This window comes from Salmo trutta, chromosome 8, assembly GCF_901001165.1.
Source record: "Salmo trutta chromosome 8, fSalTru1.1, whole genome shotgun sequence".
In the NCBI taxonomy this organism is placed as follows: Eukaryota; Metazoa; Chordata; class Actinopteri; order Salmoniformes; family Salmonidae; genus Salmo; species Salmo trutta.
Genome location: NC_042964.1, coordinates 16,713,766 through 16,741,690, shown reverse-complemented (window position 1 = coordinate 16,741,690; position 27,925 = coordinate 16,713,766). Strand labels below are relative to the sequence as shown.

The 27,925-nt window shown below is 43.0% G+C and overlaps 1 protein-coding gene across 1 annotated transcript; it reads right to left on the bottom strand.

The window, feature by feature from the left end:
• Window positions 1-42: 42 nt before the first annotated feature.
• On the bottom strand, window positions 43-27,647 carry LOC115199234 (calpain-5-like). Its single transcript, XM_029761858.1, has 14 exons — window positions 27,483-27,647; window positions 25,424-25,555; window positions 24,952-25,163; window positions 17,479-17,787; window positions 17,342-17,345; window positions 16,686-17,176; window positions 16,436-16,513; window positions 16,000-16,306; window positions 15,838-15,936; window positions 14,249-14,371; window positions 2,049-2,245; window positions 1,711-1,829; window positions 1,026-1,162; window positions 43-694 (listed from the first exon to the last, which is right to left on the bottom strand). The coding sequence occupies exons 1-14, from the start codon at window positions 27,645-27,647 to the stop codon at window positions 518-520; spliced, it is 2,550 nt and encodes an 849-aa protein (XP_029617718.1). The 3' UTR covers window positions 43-517.
• Window positions 27,648-27,925: the final 278 nt, after the last annotated feature.

Below are 27,925 nucleotides of genomic sequence, written 5' to 3'. Positions count from 1 at the left end.
AAAAAATCGATATAATGGTCAGGTTATTGAGGAAAATTACATTTTAATTGATCAAAATGTTTTCCTAAAATTATGCACCTTTCATGACACATAAAAAAAGAGTAGGCATACATATATTATGTATAAACCTTAGATAACCTTGGCAGCTGGTAATCAATGTCTTTTTACAGTTGAAATGTTGATGTTTTTTGGATAATGTTGTACTCTTACATGGTCTGACCAGCAGAGATGTAAAGTTAGGGGATATTTTTATGATTTTATGATCTCTGCGCTAGTAATGAACAACAAACAGATAGATCACTGTGCTTCTCTGTTCCTTAACGCAGTAGTACCGAGTTCTCATAATATTTAATTGAAAGAGGTATTTGTCTTTGTAATTCATGGAAGCCGAAGACAAATGTCCATTTTCCTTCAAAGCTATTGAATTGGATCCATCCTCATTAAAATCTGTTGCTTCATCCAGAAAAGCAGTGATTGCCATGGTTGTATAGTGGGTGGGACAAGCCACAGCTGTCTGTCACAAGTCTGTCAGGCATTTGCTGGATGAGGTTTCCACATAGATGCATCCCCGGTATCCTGAACGTGATTGGCCGCCCTGCAGGTCAATCCCCTGGCTCCGCCCTCTCTCGCTGTCGCCGGTCTGGAGACGAGCCCCTCCTAATAGTGTGTCCCAAAGTAGACCACGGCTCCACAACTAAACACACACACACACACACAAAGAAAAACCGATATTAGGCCAATGATTATAACTTGAATCATTAAACTTGACATTTTACTAATTGCCCTTTAGTACTATTTGCCCTCAATACTATTCGCCCTCAGTGGAATTCGCCCACAGTGGTATTCGCCCTCAGTGGTATTCGCCCTCAGTGGTATTCGCCCTCAGTGGTATTCGCCCTCAGTGGTATTCGCCCTCAATACTATTCGCCCTCAATACTATTTTCTCTCAAAACGATTTGCCCTCAGTACTACTAGCCCTCAGTACTGTATCATCTTTGTGAGATGTGTGTGTGTGTGTTTCTAACCTTAATGCTGATGTGTGCGTCTGGGTATCTCCTGTAGAAAATGGCCCTCATGTTGAACTCTGGATTTCCATCCTCCTTGAACACTCGTGTTCTTATGGTGTCGTCCTCACAACAGATCACAGCATACACATCTGGTGCTACACAACACAGATACAGACACAATGCATAGACAATTCCTCTTGTGTTGTCAGACTTCGTCTCATATTCTTTGGAAAGATGGATATCGAGGTTTGTATACAATGAGACTTGATGTGTTCAGTTACTGGTATGAGCCACAATTCCGTGGGATGGTAATGTATGTTATGGTAATGTATGTCATGCTAATGTTTGTAGCGACAATGTATGCTACAATTTTTTGTTGTTGAGATAATGTATATCATAAAAAATAAATGTTTGTTATAATAATTTGTCAACAACGTTTGCTGTGATAATGTATGTTATGATAATGTATAGCACGATAATGTATGTTATGATAATACATGTCATAATAATCTGTTTCGATAATATATGTAACAATAATCTGTGTTATGATAATGTATGTTTATAATAATATGTCACAATAATGTATTTTATGATCATTTATGTTGAATGTATTGTATGTTATGATAATGTATGTCATAATAATGTATGTTATGATAATGTATGTTGTGATAACGTTAATAATGCCCCAGTGAGGTAACACTACCTGTCTGTTTGGGCTGGCTGAGTCCGCAGGCTCGGCGCAGGTGGACGGTGGTCACTACACTGGACTGGGGGAGACAACACTGCCACACTGAGAGAGCAGGCAACTCCTCTCTCAACTCACTATATATATATATATATATATATATTAATATATATAGATAGATAGATAGATAGAATAAAAGTGGAAAAGAGGAAGAATGATAGTAATATTATCAGTCATTATACGGTGCTGATATGCTAAATGCACAGGGAATCTCACACACACACTTGACATTACACCTTCTTTCCTAACATACGTTCCATTCCTTCATTCTTAACATTCACACCATTCCCCCTCACCTGAGTCTGAGGTGTGAATGTGAGAAGAGGCGTAGCAGAAAGCGTCCTGTGGCCCTAGGTTGGAAGGTGGTGGGGAGGAGGGCGTAGCGGCCTGGGACCAGGGTCACTCGCAGGGCAACGCTACGGGAGTCCATGTACACAGAGCTTGCAGCCTGCTCCACCACACACTGCACACGGCTTAGACGGTTCACCTCCACCTGTTAACAATGGGGGAGAGTGAATGAATATGCGGGTAAACGCACAGTAAATATGACATACGGAAACACATATGTCGTTTTTAAACTTTGTATCCATTGAACATGCCATACAAATAAGGGCATTTTAATTAATTACATGAAGGGTGCCTTGGTCCTCCTTTCTTTTTGATTAACAATTTACCCATTTTACCAAAGAGCACCTTCTGTCTACCAAAATCTACTATTGTGTACCTTAGCAGTGCTTCCCTTCCTTCTTTTGTTTGACTTTCGCATATCTTTTACTTGAAAGGACAAGTAGTTGAATATTGTAATGCATTTGATAATACACTTGGAAAGTATTGGCATGTATAAAAGAAATACTCAAATAGAGTATTTTCAAATACAAATAAATACTCCCATGCATTTGAACCCAGGGCCCGTATCCAGAAAAAAGTTGATCTGAGCTGGGACAGGTTGATGTACTGCAAAGTAAAGATAGTGATGATGCTCATTGACATTGTTGCAAAAGATGGGGAATAAACAGTAATGACGAGGCATCACCAGCTATAGAGTACAACAGTATGAGTCATAATGCCTATAAAACCTAGCGGTCAAACAGGGAAATGATTACAATCGTTTTTTCACCATTCATTTTTCCTATAGGGGATTTTAGAAACACTTAAAATAATGGCTGTTTCGTGTAGGCTTACTATGGCGTGACGTCTGGATAACCATGTAAATCTCTCTAGGACAAGGTGACTTCTATCAATATATTCACCTGTATTTACCCCCCCAAAATGAAATGCTAATTAGCTGATAATGTGGCTATCATAAAGAACTACAAATGCCATGATGATCTGGACGAGACTGCCGAATCGAGGCAAAGGTAAGAATCTCTGGATTAACTATCTAATGCTAGCTAAATGTACAGTACCAGTCAAAAGTTTGGACACACCTATTCATTCAAGGGTTTTTCTTTATTTTTTGCTATTTTCTACATTATAGAATAATAGAGAAGACATCAAAACTATAAAATAACACATATGGAATCATGTAGTAACCAAAAAAGTGTTCAATCAAAATATGTTTTATATTTGAGATTCTTCAAAGCAGCCACCATTTGCCTTGATGACAGCTTTGCACACTCTTGGCATTCTCTCAACCAGCTTTCTGAGGTAGTCACCTGGAATGCTTTTCCAACAGTCTTGAAGGAGTTCCCACATATGCTGAGCACTTGTTGGCTGCTTTTTATTCACTCTGCGGTCCAACTCATCCCAAACCATCTCAATTGAGTTGAGGTCGGGTGATTGTGGCGGCCAGGTCATCTGATGCAACACTCCATCACTCTCCTTCTTGGTCAAATAGCCCTTACACAGCCTGGAGGTGTGTTTTGGGTCAATGTCCCGTTGAAAAACAAACAATAGTCCCACTAAGCGCAAACCAGATGGGATGGTGTATCGCTGCAGAATACTGTGGTAACCATGCTGGTTAAGTGTGCCTTGAATTCTAAATAAGTCACTGACAGTGTCACCAGAAAATCACCCCCACACCATCACACCTCCTCCTCCATGCTTCATGATGGGAACCACACATGCGGAGATAATCCATCCACCTACTCTGCGTCTCACAAAGACACGGCGGTTGGAACCAAAAATCTCAAATTTGGACTCATCAGACCAAAGGGCAGATTTCCACTGGTCTAATGTCCATTGCTCGTGTTTCTTGGCCGAAGCAAGTCTCTCTTTCTTATTGGCGTCCTTTAGTAGTGGTTTATTTTCAGCAATTCGACCATGAAGGCCTGATTCACGCAGTTTCCTCTGAACAGTTGATGTTGAGATGTTTCTGTTACTTGAACTCAGTTAATTGCCGATTTATGAAACTGGTAACTCTAATGAAGCTATCCTCTGCAGCAGAGGTAACTCTGGGTCTTCCTTTCCTGTGGCGGTCCTCATGAGAGCCAGTTTCATCATAGCGCTTGATGGTTTTTGCGACTGCACTTGAAGAAACTTTCAAAGTTCTGGAAATTTTCCGCATTGACTGACCTTCATGTCTTAAAGTAATGATGAACTGATGTTTTTCTTTGCTTATTTGAGCTGTTCTTGCCATAATATGGACTTGGTATTTTACCAAATAGGGCAATCTTCTATATACTAACCCTACCTTGGCACAACACAACTGATTGGCTCAAACGCATTAAGAAGGAAAGACATTTCACAAATGAACTTTTAACAAGCACACCTGTTAATTGAAATGCATTCCAGGTGACTACCTCATGAAACTGGTTGAGAGAATGCAAGAATGTGCAAATCTGTCATCAAGGCAAAGGGTGGGTACATTGAAGAATCTTAAATATAAAATATATTTTGATTTGTTTAGCACTTTTTGGTTACTACATATTTCCATGTGTTATTTCATAGTTATTTCACTATTATTCTACAATGTAGGAAATAGTAAAATAATGAAAAACCCTTGAATGAGTAGGTGTGTCCAAACTTGACTGATGCCTTAGTAAAAAATAAATTGGCAAAATGTATTTAAATTGACATTTCTGTGAACTGTCTTGTGCAAGTTTACAATATCTGTTTGCAAAGGTGTCAGCTAGAGATGATGTGCAGGAGCTTGCAGGGATTTGTAGTTTTTCATGATGTCTACTTTCACATCTACTCCTGCTCCCGCTCTCGGCGCATCATCTTCCTGATTACTTCCCCTATATCTGTCACTCCCTTTGGATTTTTCCCCAGGCGTTGTTGACTCTGTTTCTGTGTTTCCTGTCTGTACGCTATTTGTGTTTCTTGTTTCGTTCAATGTTCCGTTATTTATTAAATTCACTCCCTGTACCTGCTTCCCGAATGGAGGCAGCAAACAATGTACCAGGCCAGCTGTGATTTACAACCTGATAGCAAAAAATGTTGGACTATCAAGAAATGTATTGGTGAATTGTATTAATCATTCATTGAACTGCATCCATCTTTTCTGCCAACAATGCCTTAGTGTACGTCATGGAATGTTGAGTCAAATATAACCTATTTTTAAAACCTCTTATGAAGTTGGTTTTGTAGCTTAATGAGCTGGGAATTTGATATTTTCTACTGATGTTATGATTGTCAGTTTGTTTAATATCTGCAAAGTAGTTAAAACGCTGTCAGTTACACTTTAAACTTTAGGTCACTGGTTACTTTGTGTGCCTATTATGAAATGTATTTTGCAATGGGAAGTAATAGTTGTACATTTCGATTGGGAAATGCTTTTCCAGTATTAGTAGCCATATTGTAAGTTCAACATTTGCAAAACACCCAGTTTTCATAACTTCATAACTCTCCATATTCTTATAATGTTTGTCCAATAGGAAAAGGCTTGCTGTCGCACAAGGTAAGCAGCTCATTGGCTATCTAGCAAGCTTTGTTTGACCTCGATTGGTGCTTATTTGACAAAGTTACAGTCAATCAGTGAAGACCACCCACGTCATCGGCGCGCCATGAAGGCGTTGCTCTCTGACCAAATTTGGTGTCCTATAGGATATACTACACTCCTAATGATTTAGTGAAGTCTGGTTTTTTCATAGTTTAGCCTACTGTTCTGACTTGGTGGTGCACATGTAGCCTATAGCCTGTTTTAGAGAAATGTAATCATCGAATATTGTAAGAGCTTTCATTGCCTGCTTACAGTGGCTTGAGAAAGTATTCACCCCCCTTGGAATTTTTCCTATGTTGTTGCCTTACAACCTGGAATTAAAATGGATTTTTGGGGGGTTTGTATCATTTGATTTACACAGCATGCCTACCACTTTGAAGATGCCAAATATTTTTTCTTGTGAAACAAACAAGAAATCAGACAAAAAATAGAAAACATGAGCATACATAACTATTCACCCCCTCAAAGTCAATACTTTGTAGAGCTACCTTTTGCAGCAATTACAGCTGCAAGTCTCTTGGGGTATGTCTCTATAAGCTTGGCACATCTAGCCACTGGGATTTTGCCCATTCTTCAAGGCAAAACTGCTCCAGTTCCTTCAAGTTGGATGGGTTCCGCTGGTGTACAGCAATCTTTAAGTCATACCACAGATGCTCAATTGGATTGAGGTCTGGGCTTTGACTAGGCCATTCCAAGACATTTAAATGTTTACCCTTAAACCACTTAAGTGTTGCTTTAGCAGTATGCCTAGGGTCATTGTCCTGCTGGAAGGGGAACCTCTGTCCCAGACCTCAAATCTCTGGAAGACTGAAACAAGTTTCCCTCAAGAATTTCCCTGTATTTAGCGCCATCCATCATTTCTTCAATTGGGGTGGCAGGTAGCCTAGTGGTTAGAGCGTTGGACTATCATCAACCATGTGTAGTTAACTAGTGATTATGTTAAGATTGATTGTTTTTATAAGATAAGTTTAATGCTAGCTAGCAACTTACCTTGGCTCCTTGCTGCACTCGCGTAACAGGTGGTCAGCCTGCCACGCAGTCTCCTCGTGGATTGCTATGTAATCGGTGTCCAAAAATGCCGATTACCGATTGTTATGAAAACTTGAAATCGGCCCTAACTAATCGGCCATGCTGATTAATCGGTCGACCTCTAATCCCAGGTAGCATAAAACGTTCCTGGAACCTAAACCAACATTGGACTTAGGTTGGGAAAGGTTGTATATTGGTGTTGAAAAAACAACCATTGTAACAACGTTCTCTCAACATTCCTAAATAAACGTTTAAAAATAAATGTATTTGAAACATATTCCAACGTGGCCAATAGGTTGAGATTTGCTACTGTTTTTTAAAAATATTTTATTTTTGCAATTTCCAATTAAGAACATTCAAAACAAAAGTGAAAAGATATTAGACAACAATGACAAAGTGACAGTAACAGACGAGCGTAAAAAAATTAATAATAATAATTATATAAACAAACATACAATAAATAAGTCATAATAAAAAGTAAAATAAAAAATAATAATAATAATGAGACATTGGATTATATGGTCACCTGCCGTAGGCTACATATTATACATTACGTGTGAAACATTATGTGAGGATTATATAGAGATTCAATCAATGTGATGTGAGGGGAGATTCTCCATACTGTCAATAAAAGGTTGCCAAATTCTGTAAAATGGCTCTAACTTATTCCTCAAGCAGTTAGTGATTTTCTCCAGTGGGATACAACTATTAACTTCCGATAGCCACATTGCAACTGGCAGGGGGGAATCCGATTTCCATTTCAAGGCAATCGCTAGCAATATTTCTGTTAGCTTTATAGTATGGCTTTGCCTAAGATTGGAGTTAGTAAAGTTACCTAGTAGACAGACCTCCGGGTCTAAAGGGAATGCAACCCTGTGAATTGAGGATATGGTATCGCATACTCCCTGAAACCATGTAGTTTTGAACACTGCCAAGTGGAATGGAGGAATGTTCCTTCATCTGAGCCACATCTAAAACATAGGGAGGAGATATCAGGGTTGAACTTGTGCAGTTTAGATGGGGTGATATAGAGCTGATGGAGGAAATTAAACTGGATCAGTCTGCATCTGGAGTTCAATGTGGAAGTAACACCATCCCTGCATAGGTCACTCCATAGACCCTCATCAAGATTAATACCCAGATCTTTTTCCCATCTAAGTCGGGGTTTATCTAGCTCAGGCAGTGTTAGTCCTGACATAAGAGCATCGTAAACACGGGAAATGGTCTTGAACAGTGGTTGGTCTGCGTGGCAGAGTTGTTCAATAGGTGACATCTTAGGTAGGTTCCATTGTCCCTTGAGAGAATTTCGTAGTTGTAGGTAGCTATAGAAGTCCCTGTTTGTCACGACTTCCACTGAAGTCGGTTCCTCTCCTTGTTCGGGCGACGGTTGGCGGTCGGCGTCACCAGTCTTCTAGCCATCGTCGATCCACTTTTCATTTTCCATTTGTTTTGTCTTGTCTTCCTACACACCTGGTTCTCATTTCTCTCATTAAGTGTTGTGTATTTAACCCTCTGTTCCCCCCATGTCTTTGTGTGGAATTGTTTGTTGTAAGTGCTTGTGCACATGTTTACTGGTGCGCGTCGGGTTTTGTACCCATGTTGGTTATTGCGTTGCCCCAGGTGAGCATGCACCACTCTCATCCAGAGCCCTCTGTTGTACACCTGTTTGTGCATGTTTACTTTCCTGAGTTTTACCCGCATTCCCAGCATAAGGCGCTCATCAATTCAGGCGCAGCTGGGAATTTTATCAACAGAGCATTCGCCCATAGGTTAGGGATCCCTACTGTTCCAGTGGTTAGGCCTTTCCCAGTTCACGCTCTGGATAGTCAACCATTAGGGTCCGGGGTAATTAGGGAAGCTACCATCCCCCTGGGCATGGTGACGCAGGGGGGTCACGAGGAGAGAATCAGTCTCTTCCTCATTGACTCTCCTGCGTTTCCTGTGGTACTACGCCTTCCCTGGTTAGCTCTTCATGACCCCACCATTTCATGGCAACAGAGGGCTCTCACGGGGCGGTCGCGAGAGTGCTCAGGGAGGTGTTTAGGGGTTTCCGTTGGTGCTACTACGGTGTTATCTTGGGAATCAACTACGTTCAGGTCGTCCTTCTTGCCTCTCGGCCGGAGGTCCATGGCTCTTTGGGAAGGTAAGTACTTGACAATTTATCAGCCGATGTTAGAATATTGTTTCAACGTTGTTATTTAGGTAATAATGGAATAACTTTGAAGAGCTTGGTTTGTCAACATCTGCTCAGCTCCGCGGCATCACGTGCTCCTCGATTTGGTACTGTTTGACATGTATGAAAGGGAACTCTTGGCCAACGTTTCTGAACATTGTCAGGAGGTTTCAAAATGAATGTTTAAAAATACATGCATTTGAAACCTATTCCAACGTAGCCAATAGGTTGGGATTTGATACAGTTTGACACGTACGAGAAGGAACTCTTGGCCAACGTTTATGAACGTTTTCAGTAGGTTTCAAAATAAACATTAATAAATAAATATATTTGAAACTTATTCCAACGTTTGCCACGTACGCACTTCATGGGTACAGCCATGTTTGTTTACTTCACCACTATCCCATAATGCTAGGTAACTTTCTTCTTCTATAACATTACTTGTCAAAATGGACACATCTGTCTCCAAAGAAGAGAGTCGCCAATAAACAGAAAGAGATCTGTGTGCCCAAATGGTGTGAGAGAGCACGAGTTAACGGTGCCCCTCAAATAAATGTTATTAGTCCAATGATGAGTTTTAACACTCAAGTTACTTTGTTTCAGACGACAGCACCTGAAATAATGGAGAGAGACGGAAGCCCAAGAGAGAGAGGGAGCACAAGCACGGAGTTGACCTGAATGCTTTTTGACTAAAGAGGACATTTCCCTAGTGAAATACTAGGGAAATAGTAATAAAATAGTAAAATAGTAAAAGTAGTACTTTACTAAAAGTAGTAAAATACACCTAATACCAACGTTTGTTAAACAGCTGTTCCTTAATGTTTAAAAGAGAACTAATAGCCAACGTTGTAAATGACACTAATGCCAATGTTTACCAAACGCTGATGACACCTATGACAAATGTTTACAAAACGTAATCTGTCCCCCTACACTTTAACCAAAACTGAACGTTTATCTGAATGCATTCAGAATGTTTAGACAACCAATCCAACACCTAAAAAACCCTATTATAAAACCATGTTTTTCTACCTGGGATACGACTTATCAATTATGCAGTACAATAGAGAAATCATGCACAAAGTAGTCAACACAATCGCAAAGCACGTGAAATATATTCACATGCCCGCCGCACACATAGCCTAGATCCAGTGGAATATCATCTGCAAGCAGAAAGAGTGTGCAATTCCCAACTGGTTTTGGCATGGAGCAGCTCACAAAGAATGACATCGATAGCTGGTATTGTAGGAAAGACATTTCAACTTATGATATCTACCAGTAAATGCTAACTAAGGCAACAATGGGTATACAAACCAGGTATTTAAAAAGTTTCATCTGAAGTCTTGGTTAGTAGGCTATTTGTGATGCGCAATTGTCATGATGTGCTGTTAGCATCAGGGGCATAGACATGGATGGGCCTGGGTGGACAGAGGCCCAACCACTGGTGAGCCAGACCCTGACAGGCCCATCCAATTAGATTGATGTGGTTTAACCATTGTTGTGGACTTAGACCATCAAAATGTTGTCTTTGTTCTATACAAAAAAAAATGTAATTTTGAGAGTGAAAATCTGAAAAAGATACAGGACAACTCATTGAAAAAACGTAGGAAAACATCGATTTTTTCACACAAGGTGCCTTTCCTACGCTGGGCGGGCCTTTGGGAACTTTTTGTCAAAATTAGAGTATACCCACTTCTCCAGGCACCACTACACCACTGCATAGGGCCGATGGAAAGACAGCAGTCACACACAGCATGATGTTAAAAGATAAGCAGTCCTTAAACTCGGACATAATAAGCCAGTAAATCCCAATTATAAGAATCCAAAAACACAATCATTAAGCATTTCCCAATCGAAATGTACAACTATTACTTCACATTGCAAAATACATTTCATGTTTAGCACACAAAGTAACCAGTGACCTAAAGTTTAAAGTGTAACTGACAGCGTTTTAACTACTTTGCAGATATTAAACAAACTGACAATCATAACATCAGTAAAAAATATCAAATTCCCAGTTTACAAAACCAACTTCATAAGAGGTTTTAAAAATAGGTTATATTTGACTCAACATTCCATGACGTACACTAAGGCATTGTTGGCAGAAAAGATGGATGCAGTTCAATGAATGATTAATACAATTCACCAATACATTTCTTGATAGTCTAAAAAAATATTGCTATCAGGTTGTAAACCACAGCTGGCCTGGTACATTGTTTGCTGCCTCCATTCGGGATGCACTGTTTCAGTTGCAATGACAACATTTTCTGGACAAAAACAGACGAATGTAACCAAGGCTGGGAATGCTAAAAACACGGAGCCTAGCTAGCTAGCTAGGTGCTAGGAAGATGTCATCTCATTCCATTGGAGGAGTAGGTGAGTGACTGACTTTTTCCCCTCATATCTTTTTTCAGTGGCTATACACAGCTAGAGATGCAGGTACCATTTGGTTAGCCAGCAAGAACCTGAACAACTGTTATCCAGTTAACATATCTCTTGCGTTCGCAAATTCACTCTGGCTATCTACTCCAATTTCAGAGCACTCTCGTCTGTGTGCCAGAGCGCAGAACAACTGATGAATTTACAAATGAGCAACACAAACTGAATATGACCGGTGTCAGTAAACGTAGGAAAAAAATAATAGTTAGTTAACGCTCTAGTTAACATGTAAACAGCCCATCCAGCTCTGCTACGGCGAGTAAAATGGTCAGAGTGAGGTTCTCTCTCATTTGTGTCTAGAAGTAGCTAGCTAGCAAGCTAGCTAACTAACTTAAGCCAGTTGGATTGGGTGCTTGGTTGGGACAAGCATGCATTGACAGGCAAGCTGCAGAAGGACGAGGAGGCTACAATTCCCCATCGTTTATCAGTGCAATTTTGACGGCCAACTAGCTGAAAAACTTTGAGAGGGTTTATCTAAAGTTCCTTCATTAGATTTTAGCTCATCTTGCTCAGGCTAGCATTAGTTGTTGATCTTGTTGATGTGCATAACTGATGGAGAGAGAGCCTACCTTTCATGGTTGTTTGATCAATAGGACTGTAAAGTTCCCAAATGTAACAGGACTCCCGTGGTATTGACATATTTGCAGAAATCCATTCAGGTGTATTTTGTGGCTTTTGGCGAATGTGTTCTAATGATCTAAAGTTGTGCTGTGCAACTGCCTGTAAACACACAGTCCAGTTCAAAGTGAATGATGGCAGGCCCGTGTGGCAAATGGATTGTTATTAAGGCCTACTGTAGTTATAATTGGCTATAGCACACCGGTCTGTGTAGACTCTGGTCCTGGACAAGACAGATGTTTTTATTCGGTTTTATTAACTCCATTGTCTATTAATTGTTCAAACACAAGGCCACTTTCCCACTCTATATTACTATATAATTTTCACAAATGTCTTAGTATACTGTACGTAATTTCCAAACATTCTAAGAATTTATGAAAAATTTAAAATGGCCATATTTAATTGGTTGCTTGTCAGATTTTTTTTAAACTTCTTGTTGAAATGTATTCTTGAAAAGGGAGAAGCTAACAAATTAGCAACAACATCCTCTTTGATAACACTTGCTGCAGCCGCTGCAAACTAGCAGACAACAAAAGCTAGCTAGCTAGACCGTGGGAAAACTTCTGCTCGCTATTGCGCAGTGACCTGTTGGCCTTCAAGAAGGCAGAAGTTTCCATACGTTTTTGTAAAAACGGTCCCACCCATTAAGTCAAAATGTGATTGGTTGATTCCACTGTCACTCAAAATGTTTGCCCTAATACAGTTGAATGGCAGGTGCCTTTATCTAGCTTCTGATTACCTAGCCAAAGCCTGACTTAGCTAGCTAGAGACCTGATTGGATTTTTTTCCCCCTTCAGTGTTAACCCTTTCTTTTCCAACAAAAACTGAAGAGATTAAATCAGAACTTCACTGAAAATAATAATATCATTATCATTATTAATATAATCATTATTTTATAAATCCTTAGCCCTTCTCTGAAGGCCCATTGTTCCCCACTGTGTTTCGGTTAGTAATACTTTGTAGAATGGCTCTATTTTCCCTCAGCATGCATTTTTTCACTATTCTGAATGTCTAAAGAATCCATATGGTCCCCACAAGAATAGTTAAACACGTCCACACACGCACGCACGCACACACGCACGCACACACACACACACACACACACACACACACACACACACACACACCTTGGGTGTACTACAGCATTCTATGGTGGCCCTTTTAAACCCTGTGACCAATGTTCCTTAAATTATTTTGAGCAAATTTCAGGTCTGCTGAGCGCAAACTTGAACATTGTGAAAATTCTATGAAACTTCCACCACATGTTTACTGTGAACACTGAGGCTGTACCCACTTTAAGTTAATTTTAACAGTGGTCAAGTAGGCTGCTGTGGCTATTTGATCGTAGTGTAGGCCTACCAGAGTGGTGTACCATCCAAAACAAAAATGGAAATAGCTGTTCATTTTGTTAAGCATACAGTGGAAGCCAATGTGTGGTGTTCCATGCAGGGCTACATTTCATGAGACTTTTAAAGAAAACATGCAGGGCTTGACATTAATCTGTTTATCCACTTGTCCTTCAGACAAGGAGGTGACTGAAAATGTTGTGTTGTTTGATGCAAGAAACCACTTCACAAAATAAAATGCATCATTATCCCCATATCATTATTACAGAGAATTAGACAAATTATGCTACCCTCTGCCTACTGGCTACTTAGCTTATTCAAAACTATCTCAAAATATGACACTGCCCCATTAAGACAAAAAAAAAGCTCTTTACCTGACTTGCTTTTCAAAGATGTCTAGAAATACAGAGGTTTTGTACTCTTGTAGGAAGCAATCAGGCCCCATTTCTGATTACAAAGGATCTATAACTGGGCTAATAACTCAGTAACTAGCAAAGGATATGAACAAATGTACAAATGTGCACACGTTGCTACATGTAGCTCTCGCTTTGATCTCAAAACAAGAGCATCTAATCAGGACCGCTCATGCTGTAAAAACAGTCCAGTTCAATGTGAATGGTACAGATCCATATATGGCAGTGGTCTATTTGCATATAGGGCTACTGCAGCTCTTTGGTTATGGCGCACCGGTCTGTGTAGAGTACGAGCCTGAGTCGTGCCTGTCAATGCAATAGATGCGTTGTGCCTACAATACTCTGATGCGTTGTACCTACAACAAAATCTCTTCCATAATTATTTTTGCATATTAAATCTTGCACAGTTTGCTTTGTTTTGATATGTTGCATTGAACGTGGCTAATGTTGCATTGATTCGATCACAATTCCCAAAGTAAAGGGAAATGTTGATAGTGTTAACTAACAGGGAAGTTCAATCTCGTGCCTCTCTGCGCGGGCTAATATTTCTTCTGCATGGCACGCTTCCAGCTTAGAGGGAACATTGCCTGTGACTCACCCTCAGCACCTCAAAGCCAATGGGCAGATTTGCTCCTCCTCCGTCCTTCCTCTTTATCCTCCTGTCCTCCTGCTGCAGACAGATCAACACCTCATCCTCCTTTCCCTGCACCTCAAACATGAACTGTAGTGGGAGAGGTTGGAGAAGAGATAGAAGCGGGAGAAGGGACAGAAGGGAGGCAGAGCGTCCCTAGAATAGCAGTAACACTAATATAGCTTAGTGTCAGCCATGTTGTTTTTAGCTTAGCAATGTGGTTTTACAACTGCACCACTCTGAATAGGCTTTCACAGGTCTATTTCTACACCATTAAGATTGCAGCAGTTGCCAAAATAGTACATGTTGAGTCCTTACAGTTATAGCAACACAAATGATTTACATGCTTGTGGTATAAGCATACTATATAATGAGATACTATACTAGCATACTGAGTGTAGTCCTCAGAACATAAAGAACGTGTTTATCACTACCGTCAGAATGTAACTATGAGTCATTACCAAACACACTCTGAGTGGACTGAACCTTGTCGTGGAACCATTTAACCTGTTGCTATGGGCATAAACATAGCTATAGTGTAGGCTCACCTGGATGTTGTGTAGAAATATATAGGGTAAGCTCACCTGGATGTTGTGTGGAAATATATAGTGTAGGCTCACCTGGATGTTGTGTAGAAATATATAGGGTAAGCTCACCTGGGGGTTGTGTAGAAATATATAAGGTAAGCTCACCTGGTTGTTGTGTAGAAATATATAGGGTAAGCTCACCTGGATGTTGTGTAGAAATATATAGGGTAAGCTCACCTGGAGGTTGTGTAGAAATATATAGGGTAAGCTCACCTGGAGGTTGTGTAGAAATATATAGGGTAAGCTCACCTGGATGTTGTGTAGAAATATATAGGGTAAGCTCACCTGGAGGTTGTGTAGAAATATATAGGGTAAGCTCACCTGGTTGTTGTGTGGAAATATATAGTGTAGGCTCACCTGGATGTTGTGTAGAAATATATAGGGTAAGCTCACCTGGGGGTTGTGTAGAAATATATAAGGTAAGCTCACCTGGTTGTTGTGTAGAAATATATAGGGTAAGCTCACCTGGATGTTGTGTAGAAATATATAGGGTAAGCTCACCTGGAGGTTGTGTAGAAATATATAGGGTAAGCTCACCTGGTTGTTGTGTAGAAATATATAGTGTAGGCTCACCTGGGGGTTGTGTAGAAATATATAGGGTAAGCTCACCTGGTTGTTGTGTAGAAATATATAGGGTAAGCTCACCTGGATGTTGTGTAGAAATATATAGGGTAAGCTCACCTGGTTGTTGTGTAGAAATATATAGGGTAAGCTCACCTGGATGTTGTTTAGAAATATATAGGGTAAGCTCACCTGGATGTTGTGTAGAAATATATAGGGTAAGCTCACCTGGATGTTGTGTGGAAATATATAGGGTAAGCTCACCTGGATGTTGTGTAGAAATATATAGGGTAAGCTCACCTGGTTGTTGTGTAGAAATATATAGGGTAAGCTCACCTGGATGTTGTTTAGAAATATATAGGGTAAGCTCACCTGGAGGTTGTGTAGAAATATATAGGGTAAGCTCACCTGGGGGTTGTGTAGAAAGGTGTCTTTGTGGTTGATGCATCCTCCACACCTACTCCTCTTATCCATGTGTTTATCCCACCGTCCATCCACCTCTCCCTCCTTCTTCACACTCTCCTCCTTCCTCTTTGTCTTCTTCTCCCCCTCCTTCTTCGCTACAGCCACCTTGTCCCTCCCTCCACCGCCTCCTCCTCCTCGACCTCTCCGTCTCTTCCCCAATCTTGCCTCCTTCCGGTCCCCTCTCAGAGTCTGGTTCACCTCCCCACGCTTGGCTGTGTTCTTCCCGAGGTTGGATGCCTGGCGGCCGGGGAGGAGGGTGGCAGGGGTTGCCCCGGGAGTGTTGGGGGCTGGGACCCACTCCCCATGGCAGCGAACCTCTCTCCAGTGGGTGCTGGGCCACAGCAGGGCTCGTTCTACCGGACGACACACCACCACATCTGTGAAGTAGCGGCAGAAATCCTCAAACTCCATCCTGAGGGAAGGGGAGGTGAAAAAGTATCTTTTTAGTTTTTGAACAGGAATTGTAGTGTATTTGTAGTGACTTGTGTATTGAGCATTATTTTCTGTCAAAAGAGGGATGCTTATTTTACTATATCTTTACCAGAACTCTCCCACATCTCTGACAATGAGGCCCATCTTCTCCCTCTCACCACGACCAACCTGCTGCCACTGCTGAGACCTGAAGGGGGCGCAAAGGAGCTCTATGTCAAGGGACCAAATAGACAAAACCTTGTTTCTAGCCCGTTCCTGGTTTTTGCCATTACCCAAAAGGGACAACCCTTGGCCTATAGTTCTTTGTTGAATATATCGTATCCTGATAGACTAGAACATCAGTAACTGTCTCCCCTCACCCCTGACTCCAGGGCCCGGTCCAGTCGGCTGTACCCCAGGGGTTCCTCATGCGCACCATGCCGAGACGGAACGTCCCGCTACAACGGCCAGGCAGCAGTGACCACTCCCCCAGACGCACCTTCCTCACCGCGGTGATACCGTAGGCATGGCCCCGCACCAGACCACAGTCTAGCACCGACTCTACTCTCTCTCCCTCCGCTGGCTGTAGAGAGAGAGAGTGAGGGAGGGAGGAGGGGGAGCAAGAGAGAGAGAGAGATAGACTCAATACAGATACACAATATAGATACGCTAATACCAATACACACCACAGGCACTCTATGAAGGCACCCTGATGTGTATAATTGGAATCTTGCACAATACTATAACTACACAATGAACAATACAGATCATTAATCAATAGAGGCATGTGTCTGGAGTGTTTATGAGGACAGGACAGGAAATTGAAAGGACAGAAAGAGGCGTGACAGGATAGATAGCATTCAGTGGCATTCTGTAATACAGTAAATGTAAGCGTTAGCATTGTTAATGCTGGACTGTGCCCTATATAGCCACCTGTCTCTCTATAACCCCCTACTGTACAGTAGGTAGAGGTGACCTCTCTGGTAGGACGACATTCATAGAAGCTCTCTGGCCCAATTCCAAACCATTCATTTACCACCCTGAATGCACATGGTCATATCACATCTAGGGCAGGAGGGCACAAGCCTAGATTTTGAGGCCTCTAGTAATGGTCTCTGGTATTGTCATGGATTGAAGATCAACTGTCAAGCTGATCTTTCAGTACTAATTCACTGATCTAAGGTGAATTGAAAATCTTCCGCACACATAGTTACTGTTACGCTGTGGAGAGAAGGGTAAGCTGATTCTAGATCTGTGGTTATGCAGGGAAAAGTGTATTGGTCACTGACCCGTATAGAACAGGTGATGAGGGCTTTGCGTCCGTGGGCCTTGGCCAGGGTCTGGAAAAGCGCCCTCCTCTGGTCGGGGTGCAGGGTGAGGGCCTCCCTGTCCAGGCATAGGGGCTCCGATACCCCCCCTGTGAAGTCTATGAGGGCCTCTGCCGTGTTACCGCCTTCTAGTGCCTCATAGCAGCCATTCAACCTGGGGGAGAGGAAGAGGGGAGAAAAGGGTTGGAAGACTGGGGAAATGTTAAATGGGTGAGGATAAGGAAAGAATGTTGACTAGCTACTGGTTTATTTTGTCAAGTGTGGTCACTGTGTGGTGTATACTGTGTGGTGTATACTGTGTGGTGTATACTGTGTGGTGTATACTGTGGTGTATACTGTGTGGTGTATACTATGTGGTGTATACTATGTGGTGTATACTGTGTGGTGTATACTGTGGTGTATACTGTGTGGTGTATACTGTGGTGTATACTGTGTGGTGTATAATATGTGGTGTATACTATGTGGTGTATACTGTGTGGTGTATACTGTGTGGTGTATACTATGTGGTGTATACTGTGTGGTGTATAATATGTGGTGTATAATGTGTGGTGTATAATGTGTGGTGTATACTGTGTGGTGTATACTGTGTGGTGTATACTGTGTGGTGTATACTATGTGGTGTATACTGTGTGGTGTATACTATCTGGTGTATACTGTGTGGTGTATACTGTGGTGTATACTGTGTGGTGTATACTGTGGTGTATACTGTGTGGTGTACACTGTGTCATGGATACTGTGTGGTGTATACTGTGTGGTGTATACTGTGTGGTGTATACTGTGTAGTGCATACTGTGTTGTGTATACTGTGTGGTGTATACTGTGTGGTGTACACTGTGTAGTGGATACTGTGTGGTGTATACTGTGTGGTGTATACTGTGTGATGTATACTGTGTGATGTACACTGTGTAGTGTATACTGTGTGGTGTATACTGTGTGGTGTATACTGTGTGGTGTATACTGTGTGATGTACACTGTGTGGTGTATACTATGTGGTGTATACTGTGTGGTGTATAATATGTGGTGTATACTGTGTGGTGTATACTGTGTGGTGTATACTGTGGTGTATACTGTGGTGTACACTGTGGTGTATACTGTGGTGTATACTGTGTGGTGTACACTGTGTGGTGTATACTGTGGTGTATACTGTGTGGTGTACACTGTGTGGTGGATACTGTGTGGTGTATACTGTGGTGTATACTGTGTGGTGTACACTGTGTGGTGGATACTGTGTGGTGGATACTGTGTGGTGGATACTGTGTGATGTATACTGTGTCGTGTATACTGTGTTGTGGATACTGTGTGGTGTATACTGTGTAGTGTATACTGTGTTGTGGATACTGTGTGGTGTATACTGTGTAGTGCATACTGTGTGGTGTATACTGTGGATGGACACACTGGCTGGAGGGAGACAAGCTACACCTGGAGATGAGAGTTGGAGATGTGGTTGCCAGGCAACTCTTCAAGAAGGCAGACTGAAACCACTGGGAAGGATCTCGTTCATCAACTCAACGATCATGATTCTCATTAGAAAACAGTCTAGGACTTGGTATATAAGTGCCACAGTTTTTTAAATATGATCATCATTGTTTTAAAACCATTACTTAATGGACTAGATTTAACTGTGTGGTGTATACTGTGTGGTGTATACTGTGTGGTGTATACTGTGCGGTGTACACTGTGCGGTGTACACTGTGTGGTGGATACTGTGTGGTGGATACTGTGTGGTGTATACTGTGTGGTGTATACTGTGTGGTGTATACTGTGTGGTGTATACTGTGTGGTGTATACTGTGTCGTGTATACTGTGTGGTGTATACTGTGTGGTGTCTATTGTGTGGTGTATTCTGTGTGGTGTATTCTGTGTGGTCTATACTGTGTGGTGTATACTGTGCGGTGTATACTGTGTAGTGTATACTGTGTGGTGTATACTGTGTGGTGTCTATTGTGTGGTGTATACTGTGTGGTGTATACTGTGCGGTGTATACTGTGCGGTGTATACTGTGTGGTGTACAGTATACTGTGTGGTGGATACTGTGTGGTGTATACTGTGTGGTGTCTATTGTGTGGTGTCTATTGTGTGGTGTATACCGTGTGGTGTATACTGTGCGGTGTATACTGTGTGGTGTATACTGTGTGGTGTACACTGTCTAGTGTATATTGTGTGGTGTATACTGTGCGGTGTATACTGTGCGGTGTATACTGTGTGGTGTATACTGTGTGGTGTACAGTATACTGTGTGGTGTACACTGTGTAATGTATACTGTGTGGTGTATACTGTGTGGTGTACACTGTCTAGTGTATGTATTTTTTGGACGGAATTCCAATTTGAGCAGCAGCAGCTGAAAAATGAGCTCCTACAAATATTGAAATGTACATGGTTTTTAGAGTGAAGTACATCGGAAAAAATCTAAAGAAAACTGCAAGACTGAATAGGAGAAAAAACAAGCAACAAACAAAGAAGATAGACTTTTGAAAAAAGTTACTATTTTTCATAAAATTTTAGTTATCTTAGCTAGCTGAATTGTTTACCAGTTGCTAAGCAGTTGCTAGGGACTCTTTTGGAAGAAGCTAGCTAGCTAACGAAGAATAACAAAGAATATCTAGTTAACAGAAGAAAAGAAAGAGAAAATCAGGACAGAAGAAAAAGGATATCAAAGTGAAACAGTTCTCTAAAGACACAAGAGACAATAATACAAGAAACAACACTTCTGTAGCTTGTCAACTATGTGTCTGTCTATCCCTGTTCTTTCCCCTCTGCACCATCCTTATCATTTATCGCCCTCCAGGTTCCCTTGGAGAGTTCATCAATGAGCTTGACGCCTTGATAAGTTCCTTTCCTGAGGATGGCTCACCTCTCACAGTTCTGGGTGACTTTAACCTCTTATGGCTAGGGGGCAGTATTTTCACGGCTGGATAAAAAACGTACCCGATTTAATCTGATTATTAGTCCTGCCCAGAAACTAGAATATGCATATAATTATTAGCTTTGGAGAGAAAACACTCCACAGTTTCTGAAACTGTTTGAATGGTGTCTGTGAGTATAACAGAACTCCTATGGCAGGCAAAAACCTGAGATGCTTCTGTTCAGGAAGTACCCTGTCAGACCTTTTATTTTCTTTGTTTGACATCTCTCCCAAAAACTAAGGATCTCTGCTGTTACGTGACACTTCCCACGTCTCCAATGGAGTCTCAGAGCCCGGGAAAAACAGGAATGACGTAATTCAAAGCCCTGGCTGAAACAAAGGAGAGCAAAAGCTAAGTGGTCACTCAGTGGACTAAGCCTTACGCTCGCGACCCGCCCCGCCCCCGGCTTTCGGTTTTTCCCTCAGTATACAGACAGGCAGATTCCCGGTCGGAATATTATCGCTTTTCTACGAGATAAATTGCATAAAAATTGGTTTTGAACAGCGGTTGACATGCTTCGAAGTACGGTAATGGAATATTTAGAATTTTTTGTCACATTCTGCGTCATGCTCGTGGCCGAGATTTAGCGTTGGGATAGTGTCTAGAACGCACGAACAAAACGTCTTGATGGAACATAACGATGGATTATTTGGGACCAAACCTACATTTGTTATTGAAGTAGAAGTCCTGGGACTGCATTCTGACGAAGAACAAGCAAGGTAAGAACATTTTTCTTATAGGAAATGTGATTTTGGTGAAGGCTAAACTGGTTGGGTGTCTAAATAGCTAGCCCGTGATGGCTGGGCTATGTACTTACATTATTGCAAAATGTGCTTCATCCGAAAAGCTATTTTAAAATCGGACATATCGAGTGCATAGAGGAGTTCTGTATCTATAATTCTTAAAATAATTGTTATGCTTTTTGTGAACGTTTATCGTGAGTAATTTAGTAAAATCACCGGAAGTGTTCGGTGGGAATGCTAGTTCTGAACGTCACATGCTAATGTAAAAAGCTGGTTTTTGATATAAATATGAACTTGATTGAACAGACATGCATGTATTGTATAATATAATGTCCTAGGTGTGTCATCTGATGAAGATCATAAAAGGTTAGTGCTGCATTTAGCTATGGTTTGGGTTTATGTGACATGATATGCTAGCTTGAAAAATGGGTGTCTGATTATTTCTGGCTGGGTACTCTGCTGACATAATCTAATGTTTTGCTTTCGCTGTAAAGCCTTTTTGAAATCGGGCAGTGTGGTTAGATAAAGGAGAGTCTTGTCTTTAAATAGCTGTAAAATAGTCATATGTTTGAAAAATGGAAGTTTTCGGATTTTAGAGGAGTTTGTATTTCGCGCCCCGCCCATCATTGGATATTGGAGCAGACGTTCCGCTAGTATGTAAGAGGTTTAACCTCCCCACGTCTACCTTTGACTCATTCCTCTCTGCCTCCTTCTTTCCACTCCTCTCCTCTTTTGACCTCACCCTCTCACCTTCCCCCCCTACTCACAAGGCAGGCAATACGCTTGACCTCATCTTTACTAGATGCTGTTCTTCCACTAATCTCATTGCAACTCCCCTCCAAATCTCCGACCACTACCTTGTATCCTTTTCCCTCTCGCTCTCATCCAACACTTCTCACTCTGCCCCTACTCGGATGGTATTGCGCCGTCCCAACCTTCGCTCTCTCTCTCTCGCTACTCTCTCCTCTTCCATCCTATCATCTCTTCCCTCTGCTCAAACCTTCTCCAACCCCTGATTCTGCCTCCTCAACCCTCCTCTCCTCCCTTTCTGCATCCTTTGATTTTCTCTGTCCCCTATCCTCCAGGCCGGCTCGGTCCTCCCCTCCTGCTCCGTGGCTCGACGACTCACTGCGAGCTCACAGAACAGGGCTCCGGAAAACTCGCCTCCCTGCGGACCTGGCATCCTTTCACTCCCTCCTCTCTACATTCTCCTCTTCTGTCTCTGCTGCTAAAGCCACTTTCTACCACTCTAAATTCCAAGCATCTGCCTCTAACCCTAGGAAGCTCTTTGCTACCTTCTCCTCCCTCCTGAATCCTCCTCCCCCTCCCCCCCCCTCCTCCCTCTCTGCGGATGACATCGTCAACCATTTTGAAAAGAAGGTTGACGATATCCGATCCTCGTTTGCTAAGTCAAACGACACCGCTGGTCCTGCTCACACTGCCCTACCCTGTGCTTTGACCTCTTTCTCCCCTCTCTCTCCAGATGAAATCTCGCGTCTTGTGACGGCCGGCCGCCCAACAACCTGCCCACTTGACCCTATCCCCTCCTCTCATCTCCAGACCATTTCCGGAGACCTTCTCCCCTACCTCACCTCGCTCATCAACTCATCCTTGACCGCTGGCTACGTCCCTTCCGTCTTCAAGAGAGCGAGAGTTGCACCCCTTCTGAAAAAACCTACACTCGATCCCTCCCATGTCAACAACTACAGACCAGTATCCCTTCTTTCTTTTCTCTCCAAAACTCTTGAACGTGCCGTCCTTGGCCAGCTCTCCTGCTATCTCTCTCAGAATGACCTTCTTGATCCTAATCAGTCAGGTTTCAAGACTGGGCATTCAACTGAGACTGCTCTTCTCTGTGTCACGGAGGCTCTCCGCACTGCTAAAGCTAACTCTCTCTCCTCTGCTCTCATCCTTCTAGACCTATCTGCTGCCTTTGATACTGTGAACCATCAGATCCTCCTCTCCAACCTCTCCGAGTTGGGCATCTCCGGCGCGGCCCACGCTTGGATTGCGTCCTACCTGACAGGTCGCTCCTACCAGGTGGCGTGGCGAGAATCTGTCTCCGCACCACGCGCTCTCACCACTGGTGTCCCCCAGGGCTCTGTTCTAGGCCCTCTCCTATTCTCGCTATACACCAAGTCACTTGGCTCTGTCATATCCTCACATGGTCTCTCCTATCATTGCTATGCAGACGACACACAATTAATCTTCTCCTTTCCCCCTTCTGATAACCAGGCGGCGAATCGCATCTCTGCATGTCTGGCAGACATATCAGTGTGGATGACGGATCACCACCTCAAGCTGAACCTCGGCAAGACGGAGCTGCTCTTCCTCCCGGGGAAGGACTGCCCGTTCCATGATCTCGCCATCACGGTTGACAACTCCCTTGTGTCCTCCTCCCAGAGTGCTAAAAACCTTGGCGTGATCCTGGACAACACCCTGTCGTTCTCCACTAACATCAAGGCGGTGACCCGATCCTGTAGGTTCATGCTCTACAACATTCGCAGAGTACGACCCTGCCTCACACAGGAAGCGACGCAGGTCCTAATCCAGGCACTTGTCATCTCCCGTCTGGATTACTGCAACTCGCTGTTGGCTGGCCTCCCTGCCTGTGCCATTAAACCCCTACAACTCATCCAGAACACCGCAGCCCGTCTGGTGTTCAACCTTCCCAAGTTCTCTCACGTCACCCCGCTCCTCCACTCTCTCCACTGGCTTCCAGTTGAAGCTCGCATCCGCTACAAGACCATTGTGCTTGCCTACGGAGCTGTGAGGGGAACGGCACCTCCATACCTTCAGGCTCTGATCAGGCCCTACACCCAAACAAGGGCACTGCGTTCATCCACCTCTGGCCTGCTGGCCCCCCTACCTCTGAGGAAGCACGGTTCCCGCTCAGCCCAGTCCAAACTGTTCGCTGCTCTGGCACCACAATGGTGGAACAAGCTCCCTCCGCCAGGACAGCGGAGTCAATCACCACCTTCCGGAGACACCTGAAACCCCACCTCTTTAAGGAATACCTGGGATAGGATAAAGTAATCCTTCTAACCCCCCCCCCCCCCTTAAAAGATTTAGATGCACTATTGTAAAGTGGTTGTTCCACTGGATATCATAAGGTGAATGCACCAATTTGTAAGTCGCTCTGGATAAGAGCGTCTGCTAAATTACTTAAATGTAAATGTAAATGTATACTGTGTAGTGTATATTGTGTGGTGTATACTGTGCGGTGTATACTGTGCGGTGTATACTGTGCGGTGTATACTGTGTGGTGTACAGTATACTGTGTGGTGTACACTGTGTAATGTATACTGTGTGGTGTATATTGTGTGGTGTATACTGTGTGGTGTGTACTGTGTGGTGTGTACTGTGTGGTGTGTACTGTGTGGTGTGTCCTGTGTGGTGTGTCCTGTGTGGTGTGTACTGTGTGGTGTACAATGTGTAGTTATACTGTGTAGTGTATACTGTGATGGTGGATATTGTGTGGTGGATACTGTGTGGTGGATACTGTGTGGTGGATACTGTGTGGTGGATACTGTATTCATTATATCTAAAATCCCTCTGTGCAATTGGGACAATAAATTAATACTGATTGAGTGATTAACAAGCCTCCTCCTAGCCAACCTGAAATCTAATCTCTCAGCTGTGTCTTGGCTTTAGTACAGTGTAAAGTCTCACTTGGCGTAGGCCTTCTCCAGCAGGGTGCTCCAGAACTCCCGTGGCGTGGCTGAGCGGCAGAAGAGCAGCGTTCCGTCCTCGCTGACAGGCAGGAGGTCGTCCACCACCACGTCTGTCCAGCGGCCAAGCCGCCAGAAGCGGAAGTGGAAGATTCCGGCGTACAGGTCCGGATGCTTGGGCTTCCACTCCTGTTCCACATGGTCAGGAATCACCTGGTGGTTCAGACCAATCAAATTGAACAAGGGTTTTGGGGTCTTTGAATGTGTTAGTACAGAAGCGGCCAGCTTCCTGGTCGTTCAGAGCTACAGAGTGTGCAGGCTTTTATTCCATCCCAGCACTAACATGTCTGATTCAGCTATAAGAAACATATCATTAAGACCTCTTCAGTGAAATGAAAATGAAATCAGTGACCAGGAAGTAAATCACTGAGGGTGACCTATAGGGATTTGGCCTCTGCCCTTTGACCCCTCACCTTCTTCCACAGCGATGGCTCCGAGGCCAGACAGGAAGTGGCCGCCACCATCCAGCAGTTACCTAAGCTGCCTTGGTGCAGGTCCCATGTGCTGATCCTGTCCACAAAGAGACGAGGGTCCTTACACAGCTCCTGAGAGAGAGAAAGAGAAATAAATATATAACCTGTTAACATATGCATACTCTAAGATTAGCAGTAAATTGGGTGCAACATACAGTACTGTACAGTACAGTAAGCCTATTCAATCTAGTTTATCTTGACATGGTGCCAGTGTGTTTGTCAGGACAAGTGTCAATCCAGCCTATGCTCATTAAACTGTGATGTCAGAGCAGTGTAGAAGAGAGAGATCCTGTCCACATAGAGCTGTTGATGTTAGTTTTGACAGTATCAGGTCACAATAGAGTTATAAGGATACACACGCTCATACACTCATACACTAATACATACATTCACGCACCTTACTACATTCAAGCACACTGCTATTCACACACACACACACACACACACACACACACACACACACACAATTCAGTCCCATTTAAAATCCTATTTTCCCTAACCCCTAATCCTAAACCTAACCCGTACTCTTACCCTAACCCTAACATTAACCCTAACCTTAAACCAAAAACCTAATCTTAACCCTAAACCTAACCCAAGCTCCTAACCCGAAACCTAACCATAACACTAACCCTAGCTCCTAACCCTAACCCTTAACCCTAACCCTTAACCTAATTCTAACCCTAACACTAATTCTAACCTTAACCCTAAACCTCCTAGAAATAGCATTTGACCTTGTGGTGACTAACAAAATGTCCCCAGTTGGTCAAGTTTTTGTTTGTTTCCTAATCTTGTGGGGACTTCCGGTCCCCACAAGAATAGTTAAACACATACGCACTGCTACACACACACACACAGGTCATAACCTGTACACAAGTAACTCTAGAAAAGTTATGAACTCAATTTCCCCTTAGATGACATCATGTTCAAGCTAAGTACTGTATGAAATATGATGCTGACCGGATTTTATAACAGTTATGATAGCTGAGGAAGGAAGTTCAGAGTGTCCAAGCGTCCTGTGCATGTGTGTGTTGTGTGTGTGTGTGTGTGTGTATACAAGCGTCCTGTGCATGTGTGTGTTGTGTGTGTGTGTTGTGTGTGTGTGTGTCTGTGTGTGTGTGTGTGTGTTTGTGTGTATACAAGAGTCCGAGTGCGTATGTCTCACTGCAGAGTGAGGTGACAGATGTCATCCTATCATTCGACTCCTGTTGGATGCAGGCTTAAATGACCTGTGCAGAGCATTAGGAACACAATCCCATTAACCCTTTGTGGTTAGCCCCCCCCCACACTCCAGTGAGCAAAGAGAATACCTGTGCAGTCCCGTATTCTATCGATCAATGCAATCAACAACAAAAATCTGACCTCCTATAGGAACATTTCGTTCCTCATATTGTTTTAGTTTTTTGTATATCTTCTATGTATACTTAAGAAAGACTACAACCACAACCTAATGTCCAATAAATAGCAACCCTTGAAGCTACACCACTATACAGCCCTTCTCCACTCGTCATCACAAACACATGCTATTTAAATCATCAGGTGATGCTTTTATTAACACACGCTGAAACCCTGGTCATATTCAGGTCCAAATCTGCAACACACGCCACACACACTCCCGTTGGTGTCGGGTTACACTGTCCTGACGCCTCTGGTCTGTTAGAAAGGCTTTAGTTAACTATATCTGGAATAAAACCTGCTGAGTGGACGACTAGAATTAGACTGGGGACTTAAACTGGTGTCTCCTGGGAAAGGGCATAAAGGGGAGTCCAGAGGTTCAAAAGTGTGTGTGTGGTTGTAGAGGAAGAGAGAAAGCGAGTGATTGATTTTGATGGAAAATTCTGTTCTGGTGCCGCTTCTCTCTCTCCCTTTGTCTAAGTGTGCTTGTCTCTTTTACCTCTGTTTTCCACTTCTCCTATCTCTCACCCTCATCCACTCTTTCACTGCCTCACCCCATCTCTCTCTCCTCCACCTTCCCCCTCCGTCCCATCCCCGATCCGCTCACCCGTGGTCTCTTCCATGTGAGTCCAGGGGGTGGGGCTCGTTTGTAGAAGAGTGACAGTGCGGATGGGGGAAAGAGGGGGTCCTTGAAGAGCTTGCCCCGCTGCAGACATGCCCTCTTCAGCTTGTGGTAACTTTGCCCCTGGAACCAACACACTCTCTCTGGCATACTGAAAGTGAGAGAGAAGAAGAGAGCGGGATAGAGAGAGAAAAAGATGGGGATTGAGAGAGGAGAGGGGGAACAGCGAAGAGAATGTCTGCTCATTTCAGTAGTTATAACATGATGTTACAAAGTCCTCTCATCCTATTGGTGTCTATAGAGAAAGCATGGTTTCATTAATAACTACACTTTGGATGGTATATCAATACACCCAGTCACTACAAAGACACAGGCGCTCATCCTAACTCAGTTGCCGGAGAGGAAGGAAACCATTCAGGGATTTCACC

Bases quoted from the DNA above. Each gene is read 5' to 3' on its own strand.
- LOC115199234 (XM_029761858.1), bottom strand. From the start codon at position 27,647: ATGCCAGAGAGAGTGTGTTGGTTCCAGGGGCAAAGTTACCACAAGCTG. The intron at 25,164-25,423 runs GTGAGGGGTCAA...CTGAACCACCAG, and splicing joins AGCCATCGCTGTGGAAGAAG to GTGATTCCTGACCATGTGGA. The intron at 2,246-14,248 runs GTGAGTCACAGG...CATTGTTAACAG, and splicing joins TTGGCTTTGAGGTGCTGAGG to GTGGAGGTGAACCGTCTAAG.